Source organism: Manacus vitellinus, unplaced genomic scaffold (genome assembly GCF_001715985.3).
Source record: "Manacus vitellinus isolate BGI_N305 unplaced genomic scaffold, ASM171598v3 scaffold_18_pilon, whole genome shotgun sequence".
Classification (NCBI taxonomy): domain Eukaryota; kingdom Metazoa; phylum Chordata; class Aves; order Passeriformes; family Pipridae; genus Manacus; species Manacus vitellinus.
The window spans coordinates 11,415,958-11,431,875 of record NW_021939324.1 but is presented as its reverse complement, the minus strand read 5'-3'; the positions used below and the strand labels follow the sequence as shown (position 1 = coordinate 11,431,875).

General features: G+C 36.4%; 1 protein-coding gene across 1 annotated transcript in view; it reads right to left on the bottom strand.

Moving 5' to 3' along the window:
* The window catches only part of JMY (junction mediating and regulatory protein, p53 cofactor), a 69,244-nt gene that overhangs the window by 35,497 nt on the left and 17,829 nt on the right, over positions 1-15,918 (bottom strand). Inside the window, 1 exon segment of the mRNA XM_029958988.1 lies at positions 13,881-14,054. Coding sequence (XP_029814848.1) covers positions 13,881-14,054 — 174 coding nt within the window.

The window sequence follows — 15,918 nt, the reverse complement described above, 5'->3', positions numbered from 1 at the left end:
CTGTAGACAACAAGCATACTTCATCCAGGCTTTCTTCCAGCCCAAAGTATTTAATTCTGAAGTAAATAAATGCTCTTCAGTCAGAACACAGCTGGAAAACCAGGGATGTGTTAAAGTAGTGGTAAGTAATCATCAATATTTTAGTAGTTTTGTTTTGTTAGAGATGACTTTTAAAAATGTATTTTCCTAGTGCCTTAGCAGCTCAAATACCCTTTCATTGCCAAGATCAAGGCAATTTTATTTTGAGATGACAACTGTCTGAAGCCAGTAAACAACCTGGAGTTAGTTTTAAAGATTAATGAAAACATAGATTTCTCTCCCAAAACTGAAAATTTTGTCCCTCTACAGACAACATACTTATATGTTAATTAAAAATTTAAGCCTGCTCATGCAATACCAAAGTCTTAATTTTGAATATTTTTCATTTACGTCAGTCAAGAAGACACCTCACTAGTTCAGACAAAGCCTCTCAAAACCCATAACCTTGTATGTCCCCAAATATTTCAACCTGAAGTTCTAATGCTTTGAGTATTACTCCTGGTTTCACAGAGCTTCAATCTGGTCTAAGAGAGCCATTCCACCCTATAATTTAATTGCAAATGAAAGGTTTTTAAGTGACATTTAGGACCCATCTCTCCATATCCATTTGTCCCATCTCTTAGAGGGATGATTTTTACAAATAAAAATTTATAGCTGCCATCTAAGTACTTGTTCATTTCTTGAAAAATGTTTCAAGTAGCTAGGTATTTTAATCTACTCCTTATTTCTAAAACCCTTAGAAAGGCAATAGGCAAAGTATAATGTGGACAAGTGGTGAGTAACAATTTTAACTAGATAGGCTGTAATGTGTAATTCAATGGAGCACGTATGTCCCATGATTCCACAAGCAATACTTGGGAGCATAGGGACAGGAATTTCCAAATAAATGTCAAACTGTAAATATAAATATAAATAAATAAATAAATAAATATATACCAGTGAATGATGACTGGTGAAATTAATGCTTTCCATTTACAGAGAACTCTGAAACAGCAAGTTCTTTGAGAAGCTGGATAAAAACCAACGCAGTTAAAAGTCTTCCTTTTCTATCCCTTGGTAAAGGTGAGGTAATTTGAGACTGACAGAATCACTGAGTAAAGTGAATAACGTTGTTAGGCATGAATTCCAGGAGAGCAAGAAGCCTCAAAGTAACATTTTCTCATAAAGTTTTGCCTGCCAAAACATTATTCACACATGGTGTAAACTGAAGAGATTTACAATTCCATAATACAATTGTATCTTTGTTCCTTAGAGAAAGTATTTACAAGTAACAAAAAAGGGAAGCATCCTTCCATTAACCACAATTCCAAGTATGTCATCCATACCACCATGCACACTGAAGGTATTCATACAGCAACGCAGAGAAAACCCAATAAGCCTTTGCTTTAGCAATACCCATACAAGTATGCATATCTATGTGCAAGCACAAGCACATGGTCATAAAGCTCCTGAAAAGCTTTACAGACTGAGGGAATGAGGAAAGTAAGAACTTGGGCTTGTAAACATGTTTGAGTATGGACCAGTTAACCTGGTACAGCTACTGAAGTGTCCATTCCCTTTCACTTTATGCAGTTGTTCAGATACTCATTCACATCCAAAAGACACCAAGCAGAATACTCCACAAATAACTACAGTATGGAAGGAGATTCCCAAGCAGCTGCATTAACAAGAGCACTTAAGGCTGCAGCAATAAAGGCATGCTTAACAGAAGCCTGAGAGGAGGCCTAGAAAGATAAAAAGGATAGAAGTATCTCCTTAATGTTGCTTGAGTTGACCTGCCTTCATGCTTAGGCCACACCTACACAGCTTGTTATCAAGCCAGATAGTCAAACTAGTGAGCGTAAACATGAACTGATGAAGATTCTACTACAAGATACTTAAAGAACAATCAAAAGACCAAAAGTAAAGCTAATGTTCATGTTTGGACTTGGCATTCTACAGCTTGGAAAAGGTACACACACACATACACAACATTAACTTTCTGTCTCTGAAGCCACAAAACAATGGAGAAAGGATGTGTTGGTTTTGGCTGGGTTAATTTTCTTCATAGTAGATGGTATAGGGCTATGTTTTAGACTTGTGCTGCAGTGTTAGTAATAAAAGGATATTTTAGCTATTGCTGAGTAGCGCTGACACAGAGCCAAGGCCTTTTCTGCTTATCACGCCACTCCACCAGAAAGGAGACTGAGGGTACACTGCATCCTTAAAGATAGGTCCATGCTTCCCATATTTGTTTCTATTAAATCAATGACTTTCTGAATAAATAAGAATCCTATTTGGTTCCTTGAAAGTTGCAATCTCTCGAGTCTAGCTGTCTGCTACTCCCTGCTTCTCATAGTAGGCTTGTGTTCCTGCCCAAGCTTGCTTTTCTGGGTTTGCCTGACTTACACACCCTGCAGCCTCTGAGAGCATCTCCATTGACCTGAATGTGCTCCAATGTTCCCTGTGGGAAAAGCAATCTCTTCCCAGCCAGTCAGTCTGTTCCACCTGATTCAATTTCTCCATCAAGAAAGTAAAAAAGAAAACTAGTTATTGAAAAAAGAAAAAAAACAACACAGTGTAAAGGAAAATACTGATAGCAACCTTTCCAAAGAAAATTACTGTCCTTCTTCATAATCAAAACCAAATTAACTGTGACAGTCGAAAAGATAAAGGGCATGCAAATAGCCACTTTCAGCCTTGTACCTGGCACACTCCGGGAAACTCGAAAAAAAGATGGTTATCTTGTGAGTGCAAATACTGACAATCATCAGTCACTCAAGAGAAAAACTACCAGTTTAAATTACTATTGTCCATGCTAGATATGACTAAGAGAAGGCAACAAAGAATTGAAATGGAGAGAGTGAGGAAAGAATAACTAAGTGTGCTGTCACCTAATTGACACTTCTTGTAAACTTCTGTATCTACTTTTGATTCAGTAAAAATTCCAGTTAAAAATTAAGAAGCTCCAATACAGTTGAAGTTTCTTCCTAATCTAAAAGGCTTTTCAGTTACCTAACATTTTCTCAAACTGAGTTTTTGGCCTGGAATTTCTCACTTGGACTCAAAGTTCTGGAGAAAGCATGGTCTAACAGAAAAACCTTTCATCTCACAACCAGATCACATAGACAAATCTACAGTTTCTCTTCTAGTAATCACTTTCTCAAAAAACCACTCCAGCTATTCTCCCTTAAAAAATCCTTGAGAGGAATCCAAGCTTCTGGGTAAAATTGGCTATGATTTCCTCCCCCCTGCCCCGATGGAGGCTTTTGAATACTTTCATGTTTTGCAAGCTTTGCTTCAGATGTTGCTTTGAAACAAAGAAAATTATGACAGCTTTCACAAAAGTGGTTGTCAGAAAGCACACAAGAAGAGATACAAAACAGCAGAAGCCATTAACTTCAACACATCATACAAACAGCGACTTTCATCAGCTATTGCTTCAGAGTAATGGAAGATAAAAGAACACATTTCTACAGTGTTCTGGTGTGTTTTTGAAGGAAAACAAATTAATTCTTCAGAGAAAACAAACTGAAAGGAAGTTCCTAAATTAGTCCATGAGCAAATGAGGGTGAATCAACAGAGGCAAGACCCTTCTACTGGAAAGATTCTCCTTTGGAACAGCTTGCAAACTGTTGTCATGTTGAGTTTTGAAGAGAGTAAAGTAAGCTAATTGCAAGAAAATATGAGAAAAAGGCCTGCAATCACAAGACACACATGTAGTACACAGTTACTAAATGATGGTCTTTAATACTTCCCAGGTTCTCTCTCAAGAATGGACAAGACTGACAGAAATAGACTTAGGCCAGGCCACATAATACCTTAGGCAGGGATATGTCACATCTCTCCAGCCCCTATCTAATCCTTCTCCTAGACAGACTTGTAACAGGCAGAAAAGGAGAAATATGCAACAGCAGGACAGGTAATTATAAGAACAAAAAAAAATAGGTTGAGGGAGCACTGCACACAACAGAGGTAATACACAAAAAAGAAATGGCTTCATACATAAATGAGTGTTTCAGCTGAAAGGCTCAGCTACCTTCCTTCCACGCATTCCAGGAGGTCAAATAACCAATTCCAACCACAGCCTGCTAGACATAGGAACCAGTAAGCATACATTTCAGCTTCATCATCCAGTCAGGGACTTTTCAGAGTTAGTTTTTTAGGTTTTTAATTTAACTATGCTCCCAGTTAATAACACAAACCCAGCAGTATTTTCCAAAATATAACTCCATATATATACACCCCCAAATATAGTAAGTGAAACCACTGAGATGTAAAAAGGGCTTTACAGTTTTACTGGTTTTATCCAAAGAAATACTGATACGGACTTGAACATTAATACCTACAAAGCAACTTAGATTAGATGGTCTAGGTTCCTTAAAAAATGTGACACTGGGATTAACAATACAAACTACAGGGGTTTTGATTTTCTCATTACATAGGAGAACAACATATACAAAGACTGTAAAGAAAGTAACAAATTAAAAAGCAACCAAGATGTTAGGACATACAGAAAGAAGACTGAAACAATAATATCATTGTACTGCAAAGTGCAGTGGTGAATGTTTCTTCCACAACTACGGAGAATGCTGAAAAATTAAAAAGTAAAGAAGTAGTCAGAAGTGAAAAATCATAGAAGATTTATGTTATGGCAAGAGTAAGCAGAATGACTGGGTTTATTCAACTGTTTTTTCTTCCCCCAGACACGTAACTGTGTATATAAAGGAGTACTAAAACCACTAAGTTACAGTATTTTATATTGGCAGTTGACAGAATTAAGGTTGAACTGTGCACTCCGCATTATGCTTTCTTTATTTATCCATCTATATATCACAAACCCTTTATTTACATTTCAGCTTCACTGACTGAGCCCCAGACTAAAAAGAGTTCACCTTCTAAAAGAAAGTTTAATTTTAAAAAAATATATTTTTAAGATGACATATTCTACCAGTTATTTGAAAATGTTGTTTAACCCGACTTAACTTGAATGCTAAAACAAGTGGGCTTTAGTGTTTCCAGACATCCTATATTCTGTTTGTAAATGAAAATGATGGGTTTTTAAATTGTCAGTTAAAGAAACCTCAATATATACAATAGATAAAATGTTAAGCACATCTATCAAGTGCTCATCAAACTATGTAGGACAATTTTATATACAGATATACTGAAAAAAGAAAAATAATGGTATGAGTATTATGCAAGAAGAAATCAGATTAAACACATATAAATAGCTATAAACATGAATACTGAAAATAACTGTAACAACTGCAAATAAAGCCCTACAAGTTTCAGTATAAACTCAGCAAATATGATAAAAGCTTGCAGAAATTATTAGTTTTTTTAGAGCACTACCAGAAAAAAAAGTACTAGATTTCAAACTATTTACAGACTCAGTTTGCATGGACTTTTGAAACTCAGACTTTTATCAAGTTTTTCAATCTCTGAAGGCCTTTAGTCCCTTTCCTTGACCTCTCTAGCCTGAATAACATTGCATCAAAGTCTACTCTTCTTTTTCTGTTTTCCTATCTCCAACACTGCAAAAGAAAAAATCATACGTCTCTAATTTTAACCCTCCTTTAATCTTCAGGGACACGCAATTTAGTATTTTCTGCATGTTAAACAGCCTTTCAAAGTTTCATCAAGATGCCTTTTTGAATGGACACACTGATTCTGCATCTTTCTGCACTCTTTCCTCCTTTACTAGTACTTGAGGGGAAAAAAAATTAAGACACAAGGTATGGATACATTGATAACTCAACTTCTGTTACTGAACAGCTTAGAGGGTTCCTGAGCTGACGGGTAATCTGAATCATGATTAGCCGCTGATGGTTCTGTCTCTTTCTGGAACACATCTGTACCTGGAGTCCACAGCTAAACTGTGCAAATTATTGCCACAGAGCATGTAAGTTGTACTAAGAGTTTGTTTTTCCATTATTTTCATGCTGTTTTAAAGCCAAACAAGTTGGTTGAGGGACCTCTATTGTTTTTTTAGTACAAGAAAGATTGAAGAAAACATCCAATATTTCCTGCCCCTTAGGATTTATAGATCTCTTTCTTATCTTAGATGAATCACATGCTTTCTAAACTAAGGCAATCTGATTCATTTGTTCTGGTCTTCCACTGAGGATGTTCACAAGAAAATATGCTAACTGTCAATACTGTAACTATTCTGATACTACAATACAGTTTTGAGAGGGAGAAACTAAAACTGCAACATTCAAGAAGCAAGTATACCATGGATATATAACAAAGTGGGATGTTTTCTATTTCGTGTTGGTGGGTTTTTTTAATCTGCCTAATAATTCAAAACATTTCTTTCTTCTTTCAAAATGCTGAATGGCAAGCTGTTTTCAGCAAACTCCTCAAGATAACTTTCCTATATTTTTCCTCAGGAGTAACAGTGCATATGAATGTGCATATACACTTTTGAAGGTTGTCATCAACCTTCTGCACATGCATTATTTTTTATTTACTGAAATTTAACCTACCATTTTTATTGTTCAGCCCAGCTTTTAGTAAGGCAACTTTTTAAAAACCAAAACCACAAACCTTTCCGCATTCAAACATAATCAGATTTTTCTACAAGTCTTATTAATCAGTTTTACAGTTGAACACCCAGAGCAGTTTTGTACTCTACTCACCTTTGCAGACAGGCAGATTTAAGCTATCCAATACACACCACAGTGTAGTCTGCAACCTCTTAGCAAGAACAAAATTTCCTCAATGATTCAGACTACCAGTCTGCTTTCTATCAGATCACCTGTTTGAAGCATTATGTATTTGAGAAAGTCCAAAAACCCTTGGCTTTTTTAAGTCAGCAAAATGTTCTGCTCTGAGTTCATACAATAGTCTAGAAGATTGTGCTGGTTTAAAGGTAAACCAGCAGGGGAAAATGAACTCAACCCAAAAGAGAGATTATAAATCAGAATAACAATTTAATAAAATAATACAATAAGTACGATTATACAGACAAACAAACCCACAAAACCCAAATGTATAACCCAGCACGCTGGGGCATGAACAGAGTGGTGTTCTTTGGGCCCCCTGAGTCCAAAGTAAAGGGAGAGGGGAAAAACCTGTTGGTGAGAGTGCTGTTGCAGTCTGGTCAAGAGTGGTGATTGCAGTCCGGTCGAGAGTGCCGGTCTGCAGTGTGGTTGAGAGCGGTGATCTGCAGTCTTCCTCTGGATCCCACAAGTGGTTAAAAAGGTCCCAAGACTCCAGTTCAGGCAGGAATGCCCAGTACCTCTCTCAGGGCAGGGAGTTCCACAATGGGTGTGAGGACAAGAGCACCCTCCTATCTCACAGACCTCTTAACACCCAGTTTGTAGCCTGAGGAGTCAGGCTCTACGGGCAGATGGTGTAAATGGTTCAGTGATAAAAGTTTCTGGGAAATGGCATGGAAGGCTATAGAATACACAGTTCTGGGTTACACCCATAATAATGAACTGGTCCCAGCTGTTCTAACTAGGACAAAGATTTATAGTTCAGATTGTAAACAGAGACTGCCACACAACCCTTCTGAAACAATCTTTGAGACTATAAAGATGATCACAGCACAATTTAGCATGTTACATAAGTTTCTCAAACAAGAAAGCAATATTTTCAACAAATACTATTACCTTAATTTGCAAATCCAGCCATTTTGCATAAAATCAGATTTCTTTCAAACTCTACATGTTTTTCAAAAGCCAAGTTTAGTTAACTATTATTCCTAATGATGTGAGGACACATCTTGAACAACAAACAGACAAAAAGAAAGCTAAAAATTCTTTGAAGTCTTACAGTTTCTCCACCAAGTACTACCTTGAGGGTTTTTTTACCAGACGTTTTTCACCAACTGTTTGTCAGCAAGTCACCAATTTGACTACTGGAAGGTGTGGTTCACAAAAGAGAGGGAATGAAATTGAGCTGAATGCCATGCAAATAATCTATGTATTTTAATCAGTGCTGCTTTATTGTCTTCCAATATGTCTTCTGTAACTCTGTTTTCATGTTCTTCACTTCAAGACCATGATGCACTATAAAATACTATAATAGGCTTAAAAAAATGCACAGTTCACAAACCAGCTCACTAAGATATCAGTTATTCAACAGCCAATGATAAAAATGCAGATTTAGTAATACAGAATTGATCTGTTGGATGTATGGGAGCAATACTCCAAATTGAAGCACTGATATCCACTTCCTTCCCCAAACATCTTTAGCTGATTGTGAGACTTTTTAAAAGTATTCTCTATCTATTTTTTTAAGTAATTCTCACTGTTTTGCTAGTTATTCTGATCACTCAATTTCTTCTCCCTTGAATTTGTTTCACACTGTGAAAGTATTTTTTAACCAAAATTTTACATGTTCAATACAACATAAGTTATTTCTAAGTATTTAATTTTGCACAAATCAAAGTTAAATTAATTATAAAGTTCACTACTTCAATTTACCATCATGTATTAAACAAACAAAAAATTCACATACAGTTAGCCAGAGTTGTATTTTCAACTATAGCAGAATATATGTAAAGGAACTTGAAAGGGAAGCACAACAAACTAATGAAGCATTCTAAAACTTTTAAAAACAGGATGTGATGAATTCTCAATGTATATCCTGCTCTAGTCTCTAATTTCCAGTGCTATACCTCAACATTAAAGTATTCAAATTTCTTAAAACATCCCCACATTCAAGTGAATTAATACGTCAGTAAAAATAATTATTAGGTATGCAATGAAGCTAAGAGTATGTTTAATATATTTAACATATGATAACATTTTAATACTCTCATTTCCTGGAGATGAACTGAGAGGTAATGGTGGCTGGAGTCTTCTACCTGTAACAATGTATTATCAGTTCTCAGTTAAGCAACTCAGTGCATGCTTCCAAGTGTTGCTGGCATCTACAAGTAGATTGTGAAACAGTTTGCTACATTTATCTTTAGTCTAATACCAAGGACATTAAAAAAAAATATGAAAAAAGAAAGTCTCCCACTGATTTCACCTTGAGTTTGATCCAACTCACTGCCTATTCATCATGACTATGGAGTACTGTCCACAGTTACAAGACCACAAGTAGCAAGGTAGTTTCTTTCTCTGTATGAAGACTGGTAAACACAACTGCACAGACATAAAAGGCTTTGGGGTTTTGCCCATGAAGCTATTCCTCTGAAATATTTTTTTTTCTTTTCTAAATAACCAGATTTGGTATCCTTCATCAAAGAACACTTCATATCTTAAAGGACTTAAAGCTTGATCATATTAACCTGTCAGTAAGTACTATAGCCAAATATCAACCACTAACTGGTGCCTCCCCTCCAAACTTTCGGAAGAACACTGCACTATATATGGAGGATCTAATAAAATTTAGATTAAACTTTCTGAAATCAGAGGCACCAGAACACAGGTACCTACTCTGCTTCTTCCAAATGTCAGAAGTATTTCACCTTTGTGTTTCCAGCTACTGATATCCATTACCTCTCACTTTTCTGCTATGGACGGCAATGTGTGTTCTTCACGTGCAAAAAATTCATAAAATTTTACATGGGAATGATCTATTCTGATAATGAAAAATTTGTGGGTATACTTGTGAAACATTTTTAGAATCAAAAACACTACAGCTTTTTTTTTAGTTCTTAAGGAGTCTGATTCTTAGCAAAAGAGCATGTCCTGTGGTTTTAAGTTCATAGTGGCCTTCTCAGTTCTTGGAAGAACATACAGATAGCCCATAACATAGAACACAGCACTTAAACATCAAGTTTCACTTGCCTGATGTCTGTGTTGCATTCAACAGTCTGAAATCAGAAGAAATGATCCAGTAATCCATAAAGGAAAATAAGCATGCTAAAACCCACTAGCTGAATATCTGCACTTATTATTACGTCTAAACCAGCAACAGTCCATAACTAAATTTAGAAATGCCTACACACATTCAACACAGTTTTTATGTATATATAAATTATAATACTGTCTTCAATTCCTTTATCATACCTCCTCAGGCATTCAGAACATAATCATAGTTCTGACTGTTTGGCTGGTTTATCAACACAACTTTTCAAACTTACCTTACAAAATATCGTCATACTAAATAAAATTTTAATCTTTAAACAAGCACAGTGTTGCTTCTTTGATAAGCATTTCTTAATTTGATAACACCATTCATCACAATTTGGCTTTTATTTGTGTGTCCCCCCATAAAGGTCTTGGGGTGAGCAGGATTGTTTCCATATGATCCTGATAAAAATGTAAGTCCAAAATACAGCTGTGCTTGCAGTGTTCATCTCTTTCAAGAATGTATGGTATCTGGTAAGCATTCTGATATGCTTATCATAGAGGGAAGTCCCCTTCTAAGCAGCACTTACAAGTATTAAGCATTCACACAAACAAAACTACGTTTCTGATGCTGGAAGCCCAAACAAAAAGAAGCATATCATTACTGAACACACTGTTCTAGGGTCAGATGACTAGTCCATAATTCAGTAGAAACTGCAGCAGAAGTCAGTTTTCCAGAGTGACATTTCATTTCATAATAAACCATCCTTTTCTCCTTCTATGATCTTACACCTTTTAAATTATGTTTTCCAAATCCAGAAATATTTAAGTACTTGACAATAGACCTTTTGACTCCTCACATACACTAAATGTTCTATCCTTTACGCTGAATGATACAAAATACACCTGAAACATATGACCAAGTTAAAATATAAAACCAGAAGAAGATTCTATCTTGTCTATAATGGACAAAACCAGTCTACATTTCCAAGCTTCTACATGTTTTAACTTTGTTATGATCTTCCATTCTGGGTTGTTTTGTTTGTGGTTTGTTGTTTGGTGGGGGTTTTGTCCAAAGAAGGAATCTGCATACAATACAACTGTCCTACTCTAATAAGCCTCCACTGATCAGACAGAACTTAGTGCTTGTTTCTCCCTTGTCTCCTGTAGGTTTGTCTCTTGTTTAAATTTCACAGCAACAGCAGAAATTTAACACTCAGATGATACATATTTTAATTTTTATATCTTGCTCCAAAAGGAGAAAACACAAAACACTCTTCTCAAAGATTACAGACAACGCAAATAACTTCTTTCTAAACTCAGTGTGAAAACTGACAAAATGAAACTGATTAAAAGTTAAAACTTCCCAAATTCATAAAAAACCCCAAAAGCCAAACCAAACTAAAACAACTTCCCCACAAATCAAAACCCGATACCTAATACAGAAAACATCTAAAATGTTAAAGCCTGCCAGAAAACATATGCAGAAAATTAATATAAACCATTTCATGCACAAGTTCTATTCATAAAGCAATTCTTCAACCCTAGGTATACAGGGTAACATATATTTTGTCATCATAGATACAAGTACTGCTTTCTCTCAAACAATGAAACAAAAAACAAGAGACAGCATCTTTCTCTACCACATAATATAGATGAATGAAAATGAACATAAATTACATTAGATATGACTATGTACAACTAAAATAATCAACCACAGAACAAAGCTCTTACTCTTTCAGGAAAAATATGAAATTAGGTATTTAAAACTGCAGTTAAAGAGATCACTGAGGTTTAAAACACAAAACAAAACAACTCAATCCATATTTCCTGCTCATTGTAATATTTACGTTTTCTTATTTGACAAAAGAACAAAAAAATCATCTTTTCCTCTTGTGGCAGTTTGAGCCACATTAGAAATCTAAAATCCAATTTCCAGGCTTCCCCACCCCTTCCCACAATTTATCTCAACACCAAAGAGAAAACTTTCAGGTCAGAGGCTTCTATAGGGGAAAGGGGAAGTATTTACATTTTATTTACACAAAATAAATACTACACAAACTAAAAGCAACTATATATATATATATATATAATTACTCTTCTATCAGTCCCTTCGAAGCTTCTCCTTTTAACTTTAGTCCAGGAAAAGCCTTTTCGGGCTGATAAGTAACCAGTCTCTCCCTCGTGGGAGTGTTCGGGGCCCCAAACGCTCCCCCCTCACCAAGCTCCAGCTGTTTGTGGAAGTCCTTCCTTACTCACAGAGTCCAAGAAGGTAGCTCTGAGTCCTTTCTCCTTGGTCCTGTGTCATTTCTGCTGTGTGATCTCTCCCTCTCGGTCTTATACCTCGGTTCTCTAGGCTGCTGTAGTGTACCTTATCAATGTACGCATCCTCCAAGTCAGTTTTCAGCTGCCCAGGTCAAACTTCGGCAGAGCAACTCCCAAGCCTCTCTCTCACTGGCCCGTCTCCAATTTCGCCTGGGGATCTTTTCCCTAGCCTGAGCTGCTTCGTTATCAGCCTTGCACCACTCCCACTAAACAGTGAGAGGGAAAAACAGCCCCTTTCTGCAGCCTGGCTGCAAAGGAGGGGGGGGTAGGAAGAGGAGGGCCTGGCCGCAAGGCCTGCCTCTCTCTCTCTCCCACTTACCAGTTGTTTGTGAGTCACGTACCTCACAAACATACACTCACTCCAGTGCTGTCTCTGAGGGTGGCCTAGGTAGAGTTGGGGGGAGGCAGTGCTCCCCTCTCCCCCTGGGAGGCGGGAAGAAGGAGCCCAGCCACCCCCTGGCCTTCTACACCTACACGCAGCAGACACCAACAGAAACTGCCCACAGCTTCCAGTGCTGTGTATATATGATATTTAGCAGAAGTGAACAAGATGAGTGGTGACTGGCCCTCCAGGGAACACTGGCCTGGCACCCAATCACCTCTGAGCCCCTGACTCCCGGGGGGGGGGGGCCAATCTTAACCCATGACACCTCTGCTACAAATTCAAATAAAATGGGAATTATTTCACTGTGCTCTGAAGAAAGCTTTTTAATAAGTGAAGTATTCATAATCTTCAACTGTGTAATACATCTGAAAAAATATTCATGCCAATTCTTTGTGCAGCAATACTTAACTTTTGGGACAAAAAAAAGCACTCTTTGTTCAAATATTATCTCATTATAACACCGAGTTTGTTTCATATTGCTGAGCTTTCTGAAAAGTTACTTTAGGTACATAGCAATATGTCAAAATAAATCCTTTTGCCTCCCTCCCTCATTCTATACTCAAAACCAGAGAGAAACACTATTTTTAAGTTTAAACCAGTAGCTAACTGAACAAGGCGTCAAGCTTTGTCATTTGCAACATAGATTAATAAATGTCATTTGCAACACAGATTAAATGAAACAAACCATTTTAGCTTAGAATCAGAAGGCTGCAGTCTTAACAATCTGCATAGGAATTAATAATTTTATCAAAAGTACTTCCAAGATGCAATAAAGATAAATTTGTTAATTTTGGTTAAGTATTCAAGATTAGAATTACTTTTAAACAAAATGAGCATACCCATTCTTAAACAGTTTTACCAAAATGCAGTATTCTTCAGGTGGCTACGCTTTTTTAGCTCTTAGGAAAATATACTGTTGAAGTGTTACAATGAATTATACACCGGGAAAATGGTTCCATGTTTCAGTGTTTCATAATATCAGATAAAAAGCTATTGACTTCCCCCAGTTTATCAGATTATTTTAGAAAACTAAAATGAAAAGTAACTTCCTATGCAATCTTTTAGAAGAATTAACAATAGTATATATACTGCACGTCTCTTTCTACTTGATGTATTAGTCAATATTCCCAATAACCACAAAAGTTTAAGTTTGACCTATTTAGTTCAGCCACACATTTGAACAGTAGAAGACAGTAAGATAAACAGGTGGTGGGTAGCTACATATGTCAGATGTTCTCACTCTTCAAAAGCACTCATCTGAGTGGAGAACCCAGAAACAGAGGGTCAACACCAAGTGGAAAAAACACACCTTCATATACTGCATAATAAAACCAGTAAATAGCAACTAAAAAGTAGGATTTCCCAACTAATAGGAAGCTCAGTTACCTTTACCATACCTTTATTTGTTGTCTTCTAAGCATCGCAAGTTCCCTCATATCACGGAATGGTTGTAGCAAGTACTGGTAGAGCTCTGTGGTAGCTTCTGCAAGACTACTGTAGGCTTCATCTTCCATTTGGTACAGTTCAAGCAGCTCTACCATACTTTCTGTATTCTTATGTTTTTCGAGGAGCTGCAGAAAAAGTACCAGTTTTAGTGAAAATATTCAAGCATTCCTGATAAAAGTGACAGTAATTTAAAAAACATTTTTTAGTCTATGGTCTTGTATCATCTTCCCATTCCCACAAAATCATCAGACTAGTAAACAGAAAAAAGTCTTAGTCCCCAATGTACATCTTCAGTTTAGACAGTCAAGTATGAGCATGTCTCTGATAACCTTAACTGAGAATGTGCAGCACTCCTACTGATTGTTTTGTTTCCAAAAATTTCTGGAAGGTAATGAATATGAGCACAAAGACAGCACAAAAAGCAACTCAGTAAAGAAATCTATAATGCAGTAATCAGGTATGCTACTTCACATATTTCCCACTACTGGGTATCAGAGTTGGGGGAAAAGGAGTGATAGGAAAGGAGACAAAAAAAAAGTTGCATTTTGAACTTTTAACAGTTTTGGGGTTTTTTGGTGTTTAGGTTTTGGGGGTTTTTTTCTTAGTCTGCTCTTTGGACTCACACAGCCCCATTACATCAGTGTGGCCTCAGCCACAGAGAGGAATCTATATGAAACAGAACACTGATCTGCATTTTGGCTAATTTTGTCTTCCAGCTTATGATTCCAGTTTTGACTTCCTAGACAGCACGAGGATTTAATTAGATTTATTTTTTTTTACAAAGGAAATTATCTAAGCCTTATAATCTTTAAAAAATACTTAGATGTTAGTATAAAAATGCTTTAATTCATATAAAAACCCCATAACATTGAAGTCTATTCCTTTCTTTAGTTCTTATGAAGGATAAAATTCATCTGTTTTTACAAATTCACTACAATGTATGTTTTTTATTTTATACGCTTGCTTTGCATCTATTTTGAGCATTTGCCTGGGCAGACCTCACATGCTGCTGGAAATCTTTCACCATTTCTACAAAAAAAATATTCAGGCTGTTTAATAAAAACTAATCTCATACAGACATGTGGAGTACTTGATGTATTTACAAAGACAAGATTATCTGCAATTAATTCCCCTCTTACATAATTTTCCAAGTCAAAGTCGCTTGTCCTTTATATTATCATCTCAAAAGCATACATTCATAGTCCAAGTTTATTTAAACTTAACATAGATTAGGAACACTACAGAATAAGCACATCCTATCTTCTATCTATTCATTCAAGTTGAATGCCAAGCCTATGTGAAATACTCTCTGCGTAGTGAACTGCATCAACTTTTATAACTGAAACATCAGAGAGACAGAACTGAAGATTAGAAATGGAAGCTCTGGTCAACAGGCATCTGGTATCTGGTTCATTTATATCCTAGGACAGTGAAGAAAAGTCTTAATTACCATACTGTCTATTCAGTTTGCTCCATTACTTTTATATTACTACACTGTGTTTCAGTTACTAGATTGGGCAAGAAAAATTTCTTTCTTCATAATGCAAAGTTTGTTTCAGAAAATCTCTAACTCCACCTGGCCTTCCTTTGAAGCACTAAAGATCAGTCAAGATTAGAGAGAGGATGCAGAGATGCTCGTAGTACCTTTATTTATATGTTCAGCATTAAAATAATGGTCACATGACAAGACAGGCAGAGCTTTCCCTCATTAAGGCTTAACGGAGAAGCAAGGTCTGGGAGAGATGGTGTAGAACAGATGTGAAATTCCTCATAAGCACGAGACAAACAGTTGTGTTTCCTAAACAATTTCACATAGAGAACTGTTGCTATTGCAAGTCATTTGTTATGCCCTCCTACTTTCCCAGTAGCATGTAGAATTTTGTAGCATTTGACTTCTCATGAGAACACTACCATTGGGTAATGGTTTGTGGCTTGCATAAAACTGACATTTTATGAACTTTCAGGATTAGACACACATAACATAACCTG